The sequence below is a fragment of the Myiozetetes cayanensis genome, unplaced genomic scaffold (genome assembly GCF_022539395.1).
Source record: "Myiozetetes cayanensis isolate MyiCay16 unplaced genomic scaffold, myiCay2020 scf18, whole genome shotgun sequence".
NCBI lineage: Eukaryota > Metazoa > Chordata > Aves > Passeriformes > Tyrannidae > Myiozetetes > Myiozetetes cayanensis.
The window spans coordinates 5,905,182-5,927,054 of NW_026087389.1; the positions used below are offsets into that span (position 1 = coordinate 5,905,182).

A 21,873-nucleotide genomic window follows, 5' to 3' on the forward strand; every position below is an offset into this window, starting at 1 on the left:
GGAGAGGAGGTGGAAGAAAGGCGTGGAGAGAGAGGGCTGTCCTGGTGGGACATCCCCTGTAGGGCATCCCTCCAACATGGCCACTGGCATGGCAGCAAAAGTAGTGGTCCCATGTGACTGGGATGTGTTAGAATTGCTGGATGCGGCAGATAACAGGAGAGAGGTGAAAAAACCAGAGGAGACAGCAGTGAAGGAAAGAGTTCAGCAAAAAGATTGACTCAGCAACCAGGAACAGTGAGCCCTGATGAGCTGTGGGGGTCAGGCAGAGGCCAGGAGGTACAGCAGGGAGCAGGAGGAGGAAGGAAGGGAGCAGGGGCAGCCTGTGGGGTTGTGTGTTGGGAGCTCTGGGCAGAGGAGCTATCACTCCCCTGTGAAGTAGCCGTGGCCTGATGGGATGTTTATCATCAGCACAGGGAGCCCCTTCAAAAGATGGCTGATTTGGGCTGCCAGAAGCAAAGGATGCATTCAGCAGGGGCTTGTGCAAGACTAAGGAAATTGGGTTTGCATCTCTCTATGTGATGCTGACCTGTGTCTTCCATTGCACATGGACCTGGGCCAGCTCTGAGTCTGGCTGAACACAGGGAAGGACATGTAGGGAAGGTTTGGGGGGGGATTGCAGTACATTTCATAGCTTGGAAGAGTGCTTGGATTGGGTTGATTTTGGGCAGGCAGGAGTGGTTTGATTACCTGACAGAACAAACCTACTGTGGGACAGACAGCTTGCTGGGATCACTCATTGTCATCCAGAGTGTAAGGCTAGAAAACCCCTCAGAATATGAGATTGTTTTATTATTATTTCTTGAGGCATTTTCAGGATACTTGGGAGTGGCCACTTTTAAAAGGATCTCAGAACTGTTTTAGCTCATCAGCACACAAATCCCAACCTCGTGATTTCTTAGGCTGAAGTGAGGATCAGGATTTTTTCCTAAATAAAAGATCAGCCTCTACAGCAAACATTTCACTGTGTGATTTAGGGCCTGTGTTTAAACTGTCAGCCGGCTTTAAATGCATTAGCATACAAAAAATAAATGGGCACTTCAGAGGAGACCTTCCAATGAATTAATAATCACCTCAGCTCTGTGGAGATTGCCTTAAAAGCCGTTCCCCTTTGATCTGGCACAGATTAGCCTCTGAAAGGATTTAGCACAGAGAGGGTTGTTCGCTGACATGAAGGTGTTAAACAGAGATGGGGAGGCCAGTCACTTAAGCCTTCTCTGAATTATATATGAAGCTCTCCAGGATGGAGAGCACAGGCCTAAATTAAAATGTTGTTTCAAGAACGGGACTTGAGAAGCACCAAAGCATAAAAAGCGTCGATGGAATCACTGGGGAACAGCGAGGTTCCTAATTACCCAAGCTGCTGAATGCAACCGGTTTTTTGATGGCTCACTCAGAGGCTGAGATCTTCCTGCAGGTGCAAAACTGGCAGGATGAGAAAATACTGCCTTCTAATGAATTGCATGCCTGGCGTGTAATTACACTTGAGCAGTCGCAGGGAGAGCTGTGCCCGGCTCTGCCGGTGGAGGAGCGCTCAGGGATGGCAGTGGGCTGGCTAATTGTGAGCTGCATCCTGCTGCCTTCACATTCCAGCCTGCCACCTTCACATTCCAGCCTGCCACAGCCCTTTGAAAGGGGCTGCTGGGTTCAAACCATTTCAGGTTTGGAGAAGCGCACAGTTGAAATTCGGAAGGTGTGACTGAGTTTCAGGAGTTCCCTGAGGCCTGGCCTTGTTACGAGTGTTTCGTGTTTCTCATGTACAGCTGTAAATTTGTATGCACCTACACAAGTGCACCATACATTGTGTATTGCCGTCCCCAGATCTCTGCACAAATAAGTAAACAGGTACCATCAGTATCTCCAATTTTCAAAGTCCAAAATCTACCATAAACCATCAGTAGAAATCTCCAGTTATCAAACCCAAGCTCTACTTAATTTTTTCAACAACAGATGCCCATCTAATTTTCATAGAATCACTAAGACTGGAAAGGTCATCAAGTCCAACCATCAGCCCAGCACCACCACCATGTTCACCATGAAACCATGTCCTCAAGTGTCATATCCACACATACGTTGAACACTTTAGGGATGGTGACTGCCACTTCCCTGGGCAGTCTGTTACAATGCTTTACAACCCCTTCTGTGAGTAAATTTTTCCCAATATCTGATCTAAACATTCCCTTGCACAACTTGAGGCCAGTTCCTCTTACCGTTATTACGCTTATCATGTCCTTATTTAGGAACAGGGCTCCAAAAGTCAGTGGATGGAAAAATGGATGCAGCCATATGACCAGCGTTTGCATATAGTAAATTATTTATTATATTAATCATTCTAATGGATTTTTCAAAGCCTTCATTAATGCAGCATCCCTTTTACCAATGATGGTGCACATGATTGCACACATCTTTTGGTGCTGGGGTCATTTCACCCAGAGCAAACAGCCACGTGCACTTGGATGCAATGGACAGGACCTCTGATAACCTTGGGTTTGGTGCTGTAACCAGGAGCTCAGTAAAGCTCACTGTGGATGTTAAGAATGATTCTGTCAATAAAGTAGGTTGCAGATAGGTCACACCCTATATTGAAGGAAAACTCTTGAAGGAAAGGTCAAAATCTGAGGCAGCACTAGATGGGCCAGTTTTTTACCTGAGGTGTGGTTGAGGACTAGCATTGGACACCATGTGAAGCAGATGGTGATAAGAGATGCACGTGGAGGATAAACCTTAGAGTGAGCCTGGGGAAGGAAAGCAGTTTCTAATTAATGACAGTGGTTGATGTTTTATTAAAACAGGTGAGGAGACTGTCCATCTGGCACGAACCCTGCCCCTGACCGATCACCACTGGTCAATATTTATAGAGAACTGTTACTTTGGAGGTGGCAGCTGGGCTGGGATCTCTCCAGCTGGCTGTTGCCCACTGATAGTCCCTCTCGTGCTGCTGCTGATTCAGAGGAATGCTCTCTGGTCACGGATGGAAGCAGGCACGTTCCTCAGCTCTGGACATCACCTTTTCTACTTTTCGCCCCTTGAAATTACCACTTGGCTATATTTTGTTGCATTATATTATTTTGCAGTTGCATTTGTAATGAGCCAAGGAAGGAATCAGCAGCCCCTGCAGTCAGCTGCTGTGTAAACGTGCAGTCAAGGGCCAGCCCTCAGCCCTGTGTGCAAATGGCCATTCAGGCCAAGCAGTGAATAAATTACCACTCTTTTCCTGTCTGGGAAGAAGTTCGAAATGAAAAGTGTTTCAGAGAGAGACCAATATCTTGTTAAACTGTCATTGCACTTAATCCTGTCCTCAGTCAGCCTGCAAAGAATACAGGGGACCTTCTGTTACTCAGCAAGCTGGTTTCCAAGCGCGGGAGCAAACCTGCCTTTTTACGTGATATGGCACATTCCCTTCTGCGCTGTCATCACTATTAAATTCAAATACAGATAAAAGGATTTAATTTCAGGAGCAGGAAAGCGAGTGTGCTCCAGCCCTCTTAATCTCTGTGCAGTTCAGATTTCCCGGGACTTGCACTGGGCGCGTATATCAGATAAAGCCTCACTAATTGTGTTCCTTCTTTTTGTGCCTCCCTCTCCCCATTTTCTTTCTGTTTACCTGGCACTGGATGTTTGGAAACTACAGAACTCTGTTTGGAAACAAGATCAAGTCGGTGGCCAAGAAAGCGTTCTCAGGGTTGGAGGCCCTGGAGCACCTGTGAGTAACCCACCATGCCTCAGAGCTTGGGAAGGGGGGGGTCTGCCAAAAGTAGCTGCTCGAGAGATCTGCTAGCAATTTAATAGTGTCTTTGTAAACTGAGAAGCCAGTCCATTTGTGGGGGCCACCTGCTTCCTTCTCATTATAAGTCCGCCTCAACTTTGGCCTTTTTTTGTGCCAGGAACAAAGTTATAGAACATATGGCAAATCTGCATGCTCCTTAATTTTCTGATTTGCTCTTGGATAAGTATCGCCTTGACTTGCTCACTGCTGCTTTGCAGGCTGTTACCAATGAAAATACGCCGTTTCAGCTGTAGCCCTTTTTCCTCCTCCCTTGCCCCAACTTCCTCCCAAATCCAGGCTCTGGCAGTGACACATGTTGCAGATGACTGCTGACGATCCAGGCACTGAACATCCCCATTCAGCACAACTGCCTTAGAGCCACTTGCAAGAAGCACATTTTGGCTGCCTCTGTGATTTTTTTTTTTTCTCTATCCCAAGGCTGATGACTCCAGCAGAGATTCATGAATAACCTCCTTTCTGGATTAAGACAGTTAAAGTATATGTGGCTGTGCTCTACATGTTTTATTGGCTGTTGAGTGTATGAAATGTTATGGCCATCGAGAGCACACTGAAAGGTTAGAGCTGCCTGACTGGGGCTACGTTCCCAAATGAAGGTGCCCATATTGATCTGCTGAGATTTTCCTCTTCAAGCAGTGATTGTCTGCCCTGCACGTCACTTAGTAAACTTCAGCCCTAAATCTGGCACTGTGCTTTTTCAGAGAGCAGATGAATCTTTTAATTAGCAATAGTTATGAGGGAAGCTTTTAAGAATCCCTTCTTTTGGAAACATTGTGATGCTTTTTTCAGACTCAGTAGTAGTCACTTTCAAATAACTCCTCAGATGTTGCTCAGAGCAAGTATTTGCTTTCTTTATGTTTGCTGAAGGTCCAGCTTGGGGTATGACATTCCTGACTATCTTTGGTTATTGAGGGGGCTGAGGAATTTCTGTGCTCTGGATGATGGAGGTAGCTGAGACTAAGAAAGCATAGTGAGAAGATGGGGTAGGGAATGGCTTAGTGATTTATTCCTGTAATCTTTGTTGGCTGACTGTTGTTCACCAATACTTAATCGAAATCAAGATGTTTTGAGGAACGTTTCTGTGAGCTGCAAATGCATATGGCCTTAAGAAGCAGCTACCAAATCAGCTGCTCCTGGAGTCATTGCTTAAACGTGGAGAGGCTCTGTCCCAGTCATAGCATCCCTTTTGTTCACGTTTCCTGTGGTTGTGCCTGCAGGAACCTCGGGGACAACGCCATCCGCTCCATCCAGGCCGACGCCTTTGCCAGGATGAAGAGCCTGCGGCAGCTGTAAGTGATTGCCCTGCACACCCCACTCAGGAGGCAGGGACCCTCCTTGCCCTGCACGTGAGCAGTAGCACGGGTGTTATCTGCATTTCCACTCGTTTATTTCCCCCTCCCCTCTATCCTCTCCTCTGAGGGGTATTTTTACACATGAGTAGCTGTCATGGGAACGTCCTGCATTTAATAGTGAGTGAAATTAGATCACTGGGACAGGTTCTTCCAGCAGGTTTGCATCTGTGCAATTATTCATGTCTGCTCAGGAAGTCCAGCCCTGGTCCTGTTAGCCAGCTATCCTCCTCACGCTGCCATGGATTTAATTCCCAGTGGCTCATCTGCTCCCTTGCCGTGCCTGTGTTTAGGGTTCACACACAGGACTGATATTTCAGTGATAAGCACCATTTGAACTGCATCCACTTGTCATCCAGCCTTCTGGTGTAAAAATACGGATGTGTTATCAGAGCTGCTGCTTGTGCTCCAGGCCGGGGCTCTGCACTGTTATCAGATACTGTTTCCAGTCTTGCCTGGTTTCCTTTTCTCCTCTTCTGCATAAATATTTAATCCACTGTCAGTGCATTGCTACACTCTGGAGTAGTGCAGTGTCTGTGGAACACAAAATCACTTATTTGGTATTTGGTCAGGTACAGGTTCTTCTTCCTGACATTGGAAATGAGAATCAGATGGTCACTGTTAGCAGTGACATTTAATACCAGGGACTGGGAATGAGTAAGATAAACGCTGCATGTCTGTTGTGTGTGTAACCACCTTATCTTTTGCACTGGCTCTTGGAACAAAATTGAGGTGAAAGATTGATCTTATTAGGGAAGAATTAGTGAGATCCCAGATACTGTGAAGGAGTGTTTATACCATGGAGAAGTTCAGATAGAGGACATATACATGCAGAATGCATTATGCTGAAGGGTCTCTGTGACCTGTCCCAACTAGCCAGTAGGGTTTATCCCATCATGCCACAATTTGGCCCAGAATATTAAAAAAACACATTAATCCTGAGGCTCCCATTTTCTTTGCTCCTTTTTTCACAGCTCTTTTCCTAACAGAAGGTGCTGAGTTACTTTTAGGATCATAGAATCATAGAGTCATGCAGTGGTTTGGAAGGGACCTTAAAGATCTTCCATCTAGTTCCAAGCCCCTGCTATGGGTGCTGGAGGGGGACAGTGGAACTCAGAAATGTTTTTGTGTTTTATTTTCCAAACTAGTGACTGTTTCTATTGGGTTTACACAAATAACTTTTGATTATTTCTCTTTCACTGCTTCTGTTAATCAGTAAACACAATTCCAGCTACACCTCTTATCCCTGGTGATGCCAGTGTGTGAATATGCACCTTATGGAAGGCAGATCTCTCCACTTACTGCCCTGGGGTTGGCCACAGAGGGAACTCAAGGCCTTACAGTGGGAGTTGAGCATCCTCTCACTGTTCAGCAGTTCAGTCCTGAATTTAGTCCCACCAAAGAGGCTCAAACCACAGAGGCAGAGGAGGAACGTGTGTGGTAATGAGGGATGTGAGAGGGCAGGACAGGTTGTCCTGTTGCCTTGTGCCTCTGTTGCATTTCTGCATTGTAGATGATCTGTTTCAGCTTGTGTCCCTTAAGCCAGGGATGAGATTATTTATCTGTTCCTGGGGATCACTCTGGAAGGTGGTTAATAAATACAAGGTGCTAGAGAGTGTCACTGGAGTACAGGAGTGGCTTGCTCTATGTGGAGATGAAATGCTGTTTAAATGTGTCATGTATTTAACATCTTTAGTGCCTCGAGGACATCCCTGCAGGCCTTTTTTCCCTTCCACCCATGCTGGGGGGGCGGGAGGAATGTGTCTAACATGAAAGGGCTGTGAGCCTTCCAGCCTTCTCTGCATGTAGGACTCACAGCAGGCTCGTGTTGGTTTTGTTTCCCTGCAGCCACATTAACAGCGACAGCTTCCTCTGCGACTGCCAGCTGAAGTGGCTGCCCCAGTGGTTAGTGGAGAAGGAGCTGCAGTCCTTTGTGGTGGCCACCTGTGCCCATCCTGAGTCACTGAAAAGCAAGAGCATTTTTGCCATCCTGCCAGAAAGTTTTGTGTGTGGTAAGTCTCGCCTGCGTGTTTTGAGGTTGTATGAAGGGTAGGATTCACTTGGGAAACATTTTCTTTTGACTACCAGCATGTTATTACGAGAGGGTTTCTGTTTTGTTTTGTTATTCAGTGGGATCAAAGGGAGCCCAAGCCTGCATTTTAAAAATTTGTCATTGGCTACAATTTATTTCCCACCAAAACCACACAGTGCATTGCTTGAATCGAGTGTATTCCTTGCAGGGCTCTCTGAGTATTAAATCAAAAGGGACTAATGCCTGTTCCGCTTCCAGATGGGGCTGCACAGAGACTTCCTCAGTCCTCTTAGTTTGATACTATCAAGACTGAGGCTGTAATTTTTTCCCCTCTGCAGTGTTCTGACCTGGCTCTGTGGCTTTGTGTTCTTCACGTATCTTTTCTCCCTCTTGGAAATAACAAAGAATTAAAAAGCAGAAGAGAATCTCTTCATCACAGCTGATTTTTTGGACCAGTAAGGCCCACCCAAATACTGCAGTTGACTCTGCACCTGACCTGTGGCTGCAAAGCAGCTCTACTTAATATCCAGCTCACACAAACATCTACTACCTCTCTAATAAAGAAATTTAAATGATCGGAGGAGGCCAAATCGATGCTGCTCATGCACCCAGCTTTTGGGGAAAATAAAGGCTTGGTTTGGGAGCCAAACTCTGTGCTTTGGAGCCAACCAGTGTGGATCATGGGTGGAGCTGCAGATGGGTGTTTAAAGCAAAAACGAGCTTTTGCAAACACTATTTAACTAAGCTGAATGCATGACTTGCATTGAACACTGAGCAGAAGCTTTGTTCCACCTGTGGTCCCATGTCCCTCCTGATCCCCCAGTGGCAGGACTCTGCCTAGGTGGCCTCTGTCTGAGCAGGCTTGCTGTGCTCATCTGGAAGAAGAGATCCTGAAGGCTCCATCCCCACAGCAACATCACAAAGCAAAGACAGCTTTGCTTCCCGCTGCCTGCCAAGTCCTCCAGGCACTAGTATACTCCTGGTTCCAGAGGCCTGGCTGTTTAATTAAACTTTAGTCAGATATTAAATTACACCATTTGTAGAAATCTAATAAATGAATCTGCTTGGACCCTTGCTAAAACCAACAGTCTTCAGGGCACAGAGAGAGTGTGTGAAGCTTTCCACCCTGTCCGTGTGACAGAGGCAAATAAAGCTGCTTCTGCCTTGACAGCACAGGCTGTGTAGATTCATAGAATCCTTCAGGTTGGAAAAGACCTGCAAATCATTGTCAACCTGCGAGTGCCAAGCCCACCTCTAAACCACGTCCCTGAGTGCCACATCTATATGTCTTTTAAATACCTCTAGGGATGGCGATTCTGCCACTTCCCTGGGCAGCCTGTTCTGGTGCTTGACAAATTTTTCCTATTAGCTAATATAAACCTCCCCTGGCACAACTTGAGGCAATTTCCTCCTGCCCTGTTGCTTTTTACCTGGGAGAAGAGACAAATTCCTACCTCACTGCAACCTCTTGTGGGCATTTTTCCCTAGAGGTGGCATTTGCAGCCCTCTAAGTGCCCTCCTGCTCTGCCATCCTGCTTCATGCTGATGCAAACCTGGAGGTGAAGTTGTAAGTTCAGTCATGCTCTTCATGCACGGGTTGTACAAGGAAGGATATTTTCTGTAGACCATAGTGTCTTTCTAAGGTTCTGCTACACTGGTGAAGGAGATGGGCATCTTGTAGGTGTCTGAGAGCCCACTGGTGACAGAAAGAACCAGAGGAACAGGAGTCCCACCTAAACCATCCCGTCAGTGGAGTTGTGCATGGCACACCTGCACTACAGAGCAGTGCATGTACAACAGTGGGTGTACAAGCAGATGTGCAATAATAACTTCCACTTAGGCACTGTTCAGTTTCTCATTGCATCTCTTGGCTTGCTGCAGTCTTCCCTCACAGTCCAGCACTAACCGCTCCTGCTGTTTTCCCTCTCAGATGATTTCCCCAAGCCGCAGATCATCATCCAGCCCGAGACCACAGTGGCAGTCCTTGGGAAGGACATCAGGTTCACCTGCCTGGCAGCCAGCAGCAGCAGCTCCCCCATGATGTTTGCCTGGAAGAAGGACAACGAGATGCTGCACAACGCCGAGATCGAGAACTTTGCCCACGTGCGGGCGAAGGACGGGGAGGTGATGGAGTGCACCACCATCCTGCACCTCCGGCACGTCACCTTCGCGCACGAGGGGCGCTACCAGTGCATCATCACCAACCACTTCGGCTCCACCTACTCCAACAAGGCCCGGCTCACTGTTAATGGTGAGTGGGAAGCTGCTTTCTCATTCCTTTTCTCAGCCTGAGCTGGTACACGGTACAATTCCTTGGGACTCTTTTCTGGTGGGTAGTTATTCCCGAGGGTCCATTCCATAACCTCTTCACAGCAGCTGCTTGTAGCTCAGTGGATTGTGAGAAGCGCCCTGTGAGGAGCACACGCTGGGTTTGGGATGGCTGCCACCCAGCCAAGCACTTCAGCACATTCTTAACAACTTTAGATGCTGCTCTTTGGCTGTTCAGGTGGAGTCTTTGCCCAGTAAAATGGGCCAATGAAAACGAAAACAGCCAATGGAAATACAGAAGGATACAAAGAAGAGGGATGTTGTGGTTGGAAGTTCTCTGTAGGAAAGATAATAGCTTTATTTCCCAGGGTAATCACAGAAGAAAATTGGTTTTGATCCAAGCTCCAGTGATCTGAACGGGGCTGGTCATGGACTCTGCAGACAGAAAACAGAACCGTGCAGAAGATGGTGTTTTCCCCCATGGGATTGCTCATCCTTTTCCTTGTTTTCCTTTACACCAGTGTTGCCCTCATTTATCAAAACTCCCCACGACATCACGAGCCGGACGGGGACGACGGCGCGGCTGGAGTGCGCGGCCGAGGGACACCCCACGCCGCAGATCGCCTGGCAGAAGGACGGCGGCACCGACTTCCCCGCGGCCCGGGAGCGCCGCATGCACGTCATGCCTGACGATGACGTCTTCTTCATCACGGATGTGAAGATCGAGGACATGGGTGTCTACAGCTGCACGGCACAGAACTCGGCGGGCTCCGTGCTCGCCAACGCCACCCTGACCGTCCTGGGTAAGTCAGGGCCCCTGGAGCACAAGCGGCCTGGAATGGGGAGCTGGGAGGGATGGCTGGTCAGGTGCTCTGCCAGTTGCAAGATACAGAAAAGAGACAGAATCCGTGTTCTGTCTTGTTTCATTCTTTTACACTGTAGTTAACTAATGAAGTTAATTAAAAGAAGGAGCAGTAAGTCGCATTTCCTCTTGTGCTGAGGGAGCCCCTCCAACCAGCCTGTTTGCTGTTTGGGAAATCCTTCAAAAGGAAATCACCTTCCATCTCTCTCATACTATGAAATAATTCATGTCAGCTGTTGGCCCTTGTCCTCAGGGGTTCCTTTTTGGGAAGACTAAAACACCAACTGGTTATGGGAAGTGAGGCCTCGGTTGTGGTTGTTGGATCTGTCGTGGTTTGCAGCTGCCATGCTCCTGGGCATTTGCCTGCCTCGTGCATTGCTGTGTCTGCAGGGTCATCAGGAATATTCAGTGCTGTCAAATCTGTTGTTACACCGTCCCCAAGAGCTAATTTCTGTGTTTGTTCTCCTGCAGAGACACCATCCTTGGTTCATCCCTTGGAAGATCACGTGGTGTCCGTGGGTGAGACCGTGGCTCTCCAGTGCAAAGCCACGGGGAGCCCCCCGCCCCGCATCACCTGGCTGAAAGGTGACCAGCCCCTGGTCGTGACAGAAAGGCACCACTTCACCTCTGGCAACCAGTTGCTGATTATTAGGAATGTTGTCTTGGAGGATGCTGGGAAGTACACCTGTGAGATGTCCAACACCCTGGGGACGGAGCGCGCGCACAGCCACGTGAGCATCCTGCAGTCCCTGGGCTGCAGGAAGGACCGGACCACGGTGGGGATCATCACCATCGCCGTGGTGTGCAGCATCGTGCTCACCTCCCTGGTCTGGGTCTGCATCATCTACCAAACCAGGAAGAAGAGTGAAGAATACAGCGTCACCAACACAGGTAGCTCCAGTCTCCTGCTGAGGCTTCCTCTGGCCTTTCGTGCTGTCAAATGTTCCACTGAGGGTCAGTCACCCGTCAGGGAGCCACACAACCACGCTGGAGCAGCAGTTGCCTTGTCTCTGGTTCTCTTGGCTTACAGAGCTGGAGCCAGCTTTCACTTGCTGCTGAAGCAGGTTCAGAGCTGCATTTCTCCCCTTGGCTTCCTCTTCAGGAAGGTCTTTTCCACTTGGCAGTAGTTCCAGCCATTGCTTTGCTACTTTGATTTTTCCGTGACCATAAATGATAACTCTTGAGACAGTCTGGATTATGTCTGTGATGCTCAGAACCGGTCTTACTTCTTGGGAATTTGTATTTTCAAAGACTTCAAATTCAAAACTTGAAAAATTAAGACTTTGAAGCTGGAATCCCATTTTCCATGTTGGCTGTAAGAGCTGTTGTAGCCCTGCTGATGTGGGGTATCTGTTACTTTTTAAAGGAAGAAGTAGTGTTTATTGCTTCCTCCTGATAGGCAGAAGGGATAATCTGGTGCTGAAATAAGTGTTGCAGTGGCAATAAAGTCTCCTGCCCTCAATGTTATGCAGCCTCTGAACAGAACAGAAGTATGGAAGAAGCAGCCTAAGACTTTCCCACTCTGCTGGGATTTGCAGTCTTCCTGTATTATGCTTAGCTTTAGAATAGAGTGTGACAGGATTTTAAAGACATAAGCTAAGGTAGGCTGCTTGGATACCCTAACAGCAGTGTGATGTATCAGTGGGATTCTTTTTTAACTACTTTTTTCAGTCCTGAAAATGTAGGGCTTTATGCCTGGTGTAATTGAGTTCCACTTGGATTTGTGTGACACGGGAAACTGAAATTGCCTCATGGAAAGTGGAGAGAGCCAAGGACAGCCAAGAGGCTTAAGACTTATTTGCCTGCTTAAGTGAATCTATGATCCTGTTCTCCAGACTCCTTTTACTCCTGACTTCAGGAGACAGAGGACTTGAGTCAAAGGAGGGACTCTGATTTTCAGGGGAAAGGGAAGGATTTACTTGGTCTGAAGAAACAGTTCTACTTCACCTACCTTGTACTGACCATGCCAAATGGTCAGATACTCAAATTGCCTTTATCAGCACTATCTCTCACAGCTTTTAAGCTTTTACAAACCAGGAATGGGAGAAGAGTACTTAGGCAGCTCAGTTTCCATGGCGTCTACAGAAAATACCGGTTCTAGATCTGGTCCCAAATTTCTCTTAGAAACGTGATTTTATTTGCCTTTGAAAAAAATCTTACTGGGAACTAACATTTCTGTGCCCCCACTGCTCCAGATGAGACTATTGTGCCTCCTGACGTGCCAAGCTACCTGTCCTCCCAGGGGACTCTGTCGGACCGGCAGGACGTGGCCATCAGAGTGGACACCCAGCAGCCCAACGGGCACATCGACAGCAACGGTGAGAAAGGCTTTCACTGTTCCTTCTGCAGTGCTGTACCTGGACTTGAAATGGGGAGGTGGAAATTGCAGCCCAAAATACTTGTGAGTTATCTGAGAGATCTTCATAACGCAGTTCTCTGGCTCCTGCACTTATGCAGAGCAGGGATGTCTTTGATTTCACAGAGCTCTCCTCTCCCAGGAGTAAGTGTTCCTGCAAGCAGGCTGCCTCAGAAACTGCTCAGTCAGGCCCTAAGGACTATTTTTTTGCTAATTTTGGATTAGTTTTTTGGCGTCAGATTTACCCGTAGTTAAGCTCTACTAGAAAATACATTAACATTGCCTGTCCCTGCCTTCAGGCTCAGAAATTAAATGTTGGGGTTTTACAGTATTTAAACACAGCACGTTAGGAAGGAGGAGTTAAGCGTTCTGAACTGAGATTCTCCTGAGATTTTACAGCATTTATTCTTTTAAACGTTATCTGAAAATTATCTATTATCTCCACTGCTATTTTTTCTCCCTTTTGCAGTAGAAATAAGACTAACAAGTCATTTAACTGGGAGCAGATGGCTGTATTCTTTAACCAGCTGGTTTGTTTGCTACAGGTATGTGTCAGACTGATGCTGGAAGGTGTCCAGATGTTGAAGCTCCCGCTGTAGGTTGCAGACAGCCCAAGCTGTGTATCAGCTATAATAAAGACACTTGGAAAACTGAAGACATGGCTGATGGAATGCTTGTTCCAGATAAGACAGGTACAAAACCCATTAATCTGGGAAGGCATTTCGTGTTTGTACAGATCAGAAAGCCCTCCAAGTCAGACAGAATTAACACGAGAAATTTTTACCTTCAGAGAAAAAAAAAGCCCAGAATGATTCTCAGGTGCGAGCACAGTAAATTTACTTTCTCCTGCTTGCTTTGATCCTCTCTCAAGCTTGGATAGTTGGAATTTGAGGAACCATCAGAAAGAGACAGACTAAAGCTCATGATCACCATTCCTTGCAGCTGGCTGATGGGAATTTTGATTTGAAATATTCCTAAAATGTGAGAGTGCTTTCAAACTGAAAGTGTTAATTTTTTCACGCTCTTTGAAAGAGGCTGTCAGCTTCAAAGCTCAGCCTCATTTTAATTCATTTATTTTCAAAATTTAAAGGTTGTTTTGGGCACTACACCTGCCTCTGCTCTTTACCAGTTTCTTGGGTGTTACACTCATAGTTTTCTATTTTTAGGATGTGTTTTCTGTTCCCGTGCTGTATTGTTACAGCCACACAAAAAGAACCAGTGAAACAAATTTTCTCTCCAGGAGAAACTATAAAGTTTAATAATGGAAAGTTGTTGAGTGCACTGGGGAAATTAACTTCCAACATTTAGCAACTCCTTCCTGCTTGCAACTGCTTTGATTTCAGCTCATCTTTTGTTCCCACTAACAGTAATAGCATACCTTGAGATAACAGTGCGAGTTGATGGTCATCCCTGTAAAGGACCAATGAGAAAGGTGAACTTGGTATTTTAAAGCAGGTAGAGAGAAAGTTCCACTTTGCATTTCTACCCTGACTAAAAGGCTTGGGAAAGGAAATAAGTGCACAAGTTTGTTGTTGTTTTATTTTTTTTTTAAGTCACAAATTCTTTGAAGTAAAAAACCCCAACCAGCTAAGCCTTTTAGTTAAAACTGCCTTTAGTGATGATGGCTACAGAGTTCTGAGAAGCAGGTGTGTGGCAGCCCTGTGTAAAACCAGGAAGTGTCTGTGTTACTGAGAGATTCCCACCCCAAAATTAAACAGAGCTGCCCTTTCCATCCGCAAGTTGTGTGCTCCAGTGCTGACCACTTCCAGCTGCTGATCTCGGTTCGTTGCCGTTTTCCCTTCCTCCCCCACAGGCTACGGGCTGCCCGTGGTGTGCACGGACTGCAGCAGCAGCACGGACAGCATGAACGTCCACATTTACCCCAGGGACTCCGAGTACTACCCCGAGAGCCTTAAGACTGTGGAAAACCCCCACCCCAACGCACTGAGCAGCAAGGAACGGAATAGGAAGAGGGGTGCAGGCACCAGCCTTCTTCATCCTCAGCCCTGCAACGGGATTGCCAGCGGCAAGAGGGTGGAAACAGACGGGACCCTCTACCCCAGCAACCACGACAGGATAAGGCCTGTGAGCTCGGCCAGCCCGCTGCTCACAGACACACACGGTATGTGCTGCCTTGGGCGTCCGTTCTGCTCCCCAAATGCAGTGGCAGGGTTACAGCAGGGCCCTGTGTGCTCCCATCAGCCTTTTTAACTGAGCCGGGGGGTGAATGATAGCAGCGGGGTTGGTTTTATCATAAACAGAATTATAGAGTCACTAAGGCTGGAAAAGACCTCCAGGGTCACGGAGGATGAGTGCTGGCAGGCTGAGCATCAGCTGACCCCGCTGTCCTTTGGGTTTTTGCAGGCTCTTCACAGGCAGCAGCAAAGCCTTCAGAGCTTAACAACCTTAATTTGGTGAGAGCTTCACCAGCAGGAGGGTCATTAAAGCAACTGAATGTGCTTCCTGAGATGCCCCCAGCACTACTGGACCTGCAGGGTGAAGCAGAGGTGGAGCAGGTCCTGCTGCCCAGCGGAGCCCAGCCCTGTGACTCCGCTCACGAGCCCAAGCCACCGACCAGGTCGCCGGACTGAGAGCACAGACTGACGGTGCAAATTAACAAACACACTATCTTTTTTTTTTTTTTAAATTTTTTTTTTTTGCACAGAGTATATAGGCTACTTACTTCTACCTCGAATCTCGAACTGATGACCTGTCAAAGGCAACCGACTGAGGTATGAGAAACAAGCTTGTATGGGGAACAAACTCCTGTTCGAGCGTCATCTGATTGTACATAGTTTAAAACTTCCCTGAGAAGTATGAAGTGTTCAAAAGTCAACTTGCATATGAAGCACATAAATGCAAGGGATTATTGTGTAAAGAGAAAAGTATTTGATACAATTGTACATAAGAGTTTTCATATATAAATATATATATATAAATATATATATATCTTTTACAGAGGCTATTTTAATCTTTAGTGCATGGAAAACTGAGTGAAATTTTACAATTTTGGCAATATTGTTTTCAGTATCAGGTTGCTGTTAAACTTTGTGAGAGAAATAATTCTGGTGCCTTAAATGCATAAACCGAACTTTAAAAAGCCAGACTGTTCCAAAGGGACTGTCCTCTTTTCAATGGAAGATCCTTTACATCAAGTACACCTGGGCTGGGGCAATCCCAGGTAGAGGTTGGGCAGAGAAGTGACCAAGAGCAGCCCTGTGGAGAGAGACTTGTATTGGTGGATGAGAGGCTGGACACGAGCCAGCCATGTGCATGTGCATGATTCTAAATATCAATTGGGTTACTTAGCACAAATTTCCTTCCCCTTTGAAATTTATTGCACTTAACACATTTAAACAGAGATCTTCAACTGTTTCAAATGAAGTTTATAAGGAAAAAAAGCAGTGGGAAATTACATAGCAACCTGATATTTTCCTGTTGGTGGAAGAACTTAAATTCCTTTATTTTTCAAAACTGCATAAAAATTAGTATTTGAACTGTGACTGTGTGAGATGTTAGAGTGGACCACACAAGAGGCACTAAATAACTCAGCAACAGTGTGGAGCCCCAAAACAACCAGAGGAAAAGGCTGTCATGGCTAGGAAGCAGTCGTTACCAAAATAAATAACTTGTGCAGTAAACCAGGGGTGGTCTCACACAGTGCACCTTTCAAAAACATCATCACAGAAGGTGTTACCTGCCATGTGAGCTGTCACAGCACTGATCACCACAACACTCGCTCCCAGAGGATCCAGCTTTACCTGCCTGAGGTGCCTGTAACGATCCAGCCTTGCCCTGCTTAGAGGGAGTAACTCGTGCCAGTATAATGCATTTTCACACCCAAAAAATACATCTGTTCTGGAGGGGGTTGGAAACCATAGAGCTGTTTTGTCAACAAAACTAAATCGCACTCCTAAGGGGACAGCTGTACCATGAATTCATACGATGCTTTTTTCCCCCTGCAACACAATATTACACTTTGTAGTTGAACACCACTGGCCCCATCTGCAGCCAGACTCTGTATTATGAAAATGTCACCTTCAAGTGAGTTATGCTGCCTCGTGTAGCAATTCTGGGCTAGTCAGAAATACACTCATTTAGAAGGAGAACCGTGCATTTATGGTTGAATAGACTGTTAAATGGCAATGTCCCAAATATTTTTATGTGGTCTTTTAAGTTCATCCATTAATTGTGGGGGATAAAGAAATACCCACCTCAGTCAAACAGATCTTTGTCACTTCTGACTTCACTGTGACGCTTTTATTTATAGAAGGGCTGCTTTCCATTGGCGTCATGACCTGTGGATGGAGGACTCCCAGTTCTTTGTGATTTGAGTTCTGCTAACATGAGGTTCCTAACTCTGGTGATGACTACTTGGGGGAAGGTTTATTAGGGGGGTTTGTTACTTTTTTCCTTAGGAGCAACTCAAATGCCAGTTCCACTGAGGGCGAGTCTGGTGGGAATCCACCTTTGCTGGGACTGGGGCTCAAAACAAGCATCAGAGACAAGGACAGAAACACTTAACTTTCAGTTCAGGTCTGCCTAAGTGCTGCCACACCTGTGGGCTTCCAGGGATGCAAGGTGCCCCTTGGTGTTATTAGAAGCTGGTCCTGCCCAGCCTTACCTTGAGGGAAGGACCTCACCTCTGTGCCCAGCAGCTGCTGAGAGTGTCAGTGCAGAGCAGCAGCTGCCCCTGGATGAATCGAGGCGTAATTCAGCCAGTACCTGTCTGTACCAGTTCCTGACTATTGACACGTTTGCACTTTGAGACAGGTGGTGAATTATGTTGAGTGCCAAGTTTATTCAAAGCAAAGGAAATGGATGTTAGAAAATTATAAACCGAGCATAGTTTTCCCTTTGCCGAAGGGAAAAGTGCTCCAGAACCGGCTCATGGAACCAGGGACACAGGGAAGATGGGAATGATACAGTGGATTCATTTTGCTGGCGGAAATGTCATCACCATTGCGGATACAAAAGCATATTTGCCACGTTAACATTTGAAAATAATGTTTCTGAATAAAGTTAACTGCCTAATGTTATGACTTCCACTAAATATGTGAATTTGCTGCTTCTAAGAGGCAATGTGAAAGAGGAAGTATTACTTTTGTGTACAAAGTTATTTATTTATTAGAAAATTTGGTACAATGTTGTACATTGAAAAACATGTAAGATATTGAAGTGTCTAACAAATGGCATTGAAGTGTCTTTAATAAAGGTTCATTTATAATATTACAGCTGTTTTGTTGAGAGTGAGCTTTTGGGAGTTTCAGTTGAAAATGAAATAAAATTCTAATCCATTGCTATACTCTTCTCTGTCTTTCTCTGGTGAAAATGCAAACCAACTGCCAGTGTACCCGCTCCTGAAATTGGACCGTGAGATACTGTGCAACAGCGTGAGGCTCTGGCAGCCTGGTGTGGGTGGATGGGGTGGAATTTGGGGGCTGGGTTGAAAGACAGAACAAAGAACTCGTACGAAATAGATTTCCAGTATATCAGCTTGCTTTAGTATCTGGCAAATCCCCCTTATCTTGGCACTGAGAACAGAACAGATGGGGGGGTGTGAGTGTGTGTGTAAGTAAAAACAGGGCCAGGACAGCACCAGGCCCAGCTGCAGCTGTGAACACCTCTGGTGTTCCCAAACCCCAGCCCCACCCTGGATGGAAATTCCAGCGGCAACTTTGGAGATAAGCCTGAATTCCTGCTTTAACTAAAAATCTCAATTCAGTCTCTGTACATTTTTAAAAAATAATAAAAGTATTTCCTCCTCCAAATTATAAATTTGGGTACAACGCAGGTTGAGACTACTCAAAGTCCCTTAACATATGTAAGAGTTAAATTTTTTTAAAATGGAAAAGAAAGAGCCTTTAGGAGGCTGGTGCCTGGTCTGAGATTCAAGTGTTATCCTACTTCATTCCAGTAATGGGCTAAAATTAATTTTTACAATTTTGCTAAACTTGAAAAAAAAACATTGCTAAAACTCAAGGCAAAGGGAAAAAACCCTGCATTTTTAGGTCTGTTTTTCCCACCCATACTCCCAAAACTAAAAAACTTTTTATCAGGACTAGAAAAATTGGTACATGCAGAACAGCCCTGGCCACCTGCTGGGGCTCTCACTTGCCTGGTGCTGTTCCTGGGTACCTTTGGCCTTCCCACAGCAATCTGGGATGTGGAGCTGATCCATCAGCACAGGAGAATAAAAAGCACTGGGGGTGCATCTCCTCCCACCATTAGGCTGGTTAAAACAATTTGGCTCGTTGTTTGGCATATGTTGGGGTTTTTTTCCTAAATTAAAAAAAATAAATCCAAAATGGTGATGACAAAAACTGATTATGCAATGTTTAATAAAAACAACAAAAAAATGCATCGCGACCCAATGACTTTACTAAAGATGATTATTTAGAGCGCAAGTAATTAAATGCATCAACCGCACTGCTAACCCCGTCACCATGTTTAAAGAGCAAATATAAGTTAGATTTTGAGACAGAGCAATAAATCTCCTCCCTCCCCCAGCCCCTAAAATTGGCTCTGTTGCATATATAGAATGTCATAAAAGAGAGACAACCTCCAAGTGGCAGGAACAGCTACACCGAGCCCTGGTAACGGGTAGCGTTAACAACCAGCCAATACGGGACTTGGCTGAAATTCCCCATTTTAACTGAAGATTATTTTTAAGAATTAAGTCCTTTGTTCTGTATGTTTTACTTGTCTGCCAATTATTTTCTAAGTTTTTGGCCTCTGAAAAGTTTCATTACTATGTCATGGCATGACAGCCTTAGTCATGCTGGGCCGGGTTGGGTCGCACGTGCTCGCTGGTCATGCACTAACCTGGTTTGGCATTTGTTCCTCCACCTACCTGTATATCACCCTCATGAGGCAAACAATCTCAAACTTAAATTACAGCACTCCAGGGGAGCACATCACCCCTGGTACATCCGTGCTGGGATGTCCAGGACGGAGCAGAGCAGGCACAAGCCCGACGGCTGCCCCGCTCACCCAGCAGGGCTCAGCCCACACGTGCCAGCTCCCACCTGCTCACCCCGCGTGAGGAGCTTCCCAGCACCACAGCCAAACCCAGAGCAAGGTTTGAGACACCACTGCCTGTCCCAGCCCCGTCACCCACCGCGCTGGCGCAGCCCAGGGAGGGGCTTTTTGGTGCTCCCGCAGCCCTTGGCTTTGCCCACCCAGAGAACCCCACGCCAACCCACTCCACAGCACCACTCAGCCAAGCTGCTGTAAACTGGGAGCTCAGCCCTGATGCTGGTAATGATTTTGAGTAACTCCAGTAAGGTCTTTTCACCATGATAGTCCCTGCACCATTTTGGCCGCTACAGCTTCTGTTTCCTACATGAGAACTGCAGCAGAGTTTTGCTCTGCCTGCCAGCAGCCCCCTGAGAGCCCTCAGGATCCATAGCAGGAGAACTCCTGTGTTCTCCCTGCCTTGCCTTCCCAGGCTTCCTCCTGGGCTTCAGCACTTGAACCTCCTGCTCCTTCAGCTGCTGAGGGATGAAGACCAAAAGAAGGCAGAGCTCCATGTCTTTGCAAAAGCACAGCTGTAAAATAATACAAGCCTGTGCTTTTACTGGAGAAATGTGAGTCTGATTAATAAAGCTGCACTGGCTCCCACACAGGAATGCTTGCTGAGCACCTGTAGGTATAAACAGGAATATAAACTTCCACAAATACAGCTCAAATCAGAAACAAATGGATGATTGTCTTTTACAAAGAGCTCTCCCAACCCAGAATACTTTTGGTGCTGTTGGAGGGCAGCAAGGCTGTAACTCTATCAGCCCCTTCCCCTCCCCACGTTACGAGGCAGGTGCCACTGAATGATGAAAACTTGCTTTATTTCAGCCTCCCAGCTCAGCCCCCGAGCTGGAGGTTTCCAAAACACTTGCCCTGCAGGAGTTCTAATAACGCCTTTCGCAGCCACCGTAATTAGCTGTTTACCCCCCCCAAAACATTACTTTTCTGGCACAACTCTCGCAGTGACCTCACTCACTTTCCATGCAGGAAAATTTCATGTTTGGGAAATTGGATTATTGGAGGATTTGCTTCCCTCTAACAGCGAGAGTGGCTCTCAGCCTGCGGGACAGCTGCTGTGGCGGGAGGAAGGCTGTGCTCGCTGCCCGACTCCTCCTGCGGCTTCTCCAGCTCCTCGGTGGCCACCGGCGGGACCGGCCGGGCTGGCTCAGAGCAGCAGCTGGCGAGTCTTCTCGTATGTCCCCAGGAAGATGAAGCCTCCCAGGCTGATGGCTGCCATCCGTGGGACAACACCTGCGAACAAGCTGAAGGCAAAGGAAAGGTGGCTGCTGGTGGTGCTCGGCCGGCTTCGGAAAACAAAGCCAAGAAAAACTCTGTCTCGCTGGTTTCTTAAATCCCACCCCACTGCTCTCTGAAGGAAATCTGTCTGGACTTCCCTAACACAGGACTCCCAAGGCTTGGGATTTTTAACCCCTCTCCACACTCCGCAGGTGCAGAAGGAAAGGGCAGGAGGTCTTTGTGGCAGGAGCTCAGACACATCCACACAAAGGGCTGCAGACAGATGGGAAGCATCCCATCCTCTGCTGCCCGCATCCAGCCGGGGCAGAGGGACCTCCTCTCTCTGCCAGGGGCAACCCCACTGCAGAGACAGCCCTGCTCACCACAGCAGCCCACTCCCAGTAACACACAGGGTCCAGCTGGGATAGAGCAGCAATACTCAACTTGTGGTGCTTTCAGCCGCCACAATTTTTAGGTGCCTGATCCTAACAGTTCTGGGAAATGAACAGGAAACTCATGAGAAGCCAATTGCTTGACACATCTAAGCTCCTAGTTGGTTCAACAATTTCGGGATAGGCCAGTGTATTACCCCAGAGGATTACAGGCTACTTCCTTTGTGGCAAGCAAGGATTAAACATCAGGCTTGAACCTGTCCGGCATCCCCCCCACCTGGATGCACTGCCCTCAGTCCGGCTGAGCTCTGCAGGGACGCTGCCCTTGGCTTTTCCAAACACTGCATGGTCCCTGCCCAGGAGCATGTCCACAGCAGGACAAGGTGTAATTCCTGGTGAGGCCTGACTGCTCAGGAGCTCCCTGCTCCCGGCCTGTGCCTGGCTACTCGTGCTGCACAGGGAAACCTCCGGCTGCAGGAACTCTGGCTGTAATGAGCTTTGCTAAGGAGCCTGGAGCACACAGGCAGATGGAAACATTTTATGGCTTTACTAGACAGCAATTGGGTCTATTATC

At 47.1% G+C, this 21,873-nt stretch overlaps 2 protein-coding genes across 5 annotated transcripts in view; one reads left to right on the forward strand and one right to left on the reverse strand.

The window, feature by feature from the left end:
* The window catches only part of LRIG1 (leucine rich repeats and immunoglobulin like domains 1), a 91,025-nt gene extending 73,074 nt beyond the window's left edge, over positions 1-17,951 (forward strand). Inside the window, exons 10-19 of the mRNA XM_050313236.1 lie at positions 3,629-3,700; positions 4,999-5,070; positions 6,979-7,142; positions 9,093-9,413; positions 9,952-10,233; positions 10,764-11,183; positions 12,488-12,610; positions 13,194-13,340; positions 14,462-14,770; positions 15,013-17,951. Of these exons, the coding sequence (XP_050169193.1) occupies positions 3,629-3,700; positions 4,999-5,070; positions 6,979-7,142; positions 9,093-9,413; positions 9,952-10,233; positions 10,764-11,183; positions 12,488-12,610; positions 13,194-13,340; positions 14,462-14,770; positions 15,013-15,239 (2,137 nt within the window). The 3' untranslated portion in view covers positions 15,240-17,951. The remainder of the gene's footprint in view (positions 1-3,628; positions 3,701-4,998; positions 5,071-6,978; positions 7,143-9,092; positions 9,414-9,951; positions 10,234-10,763; positions 11,184-12,487; positions 12,611-13,193; positions 13,341-14,461; positions 14,771-15,012) is intronic.
* A 2,524-nt stretch (positions 17,952-20,475) lies between these two features.
* SLC25A26 (solute carrier family 25 member 26) overlaps positions 20,476-21,873 on the reverse strand; it is an 83,370-nt gene continuing 81,972 nt past the window's right edge. For all 4 annotated transcript variants that reach the window (XM_050313238.1, XM_050313237.1, XM_050313240.1 and 1 more), the window contains one exon: positions 20,476-20,933. In XM_050313238.1, the coding sequence (XP_050169195.1) occupies positions 20,837-20,933 (97 nt within the window). In that variant the 3' untranslated portion in view covers positions 20,476-20,836. The remainder of the gene's footprint in view (positions 20,934-21,873) is intronic.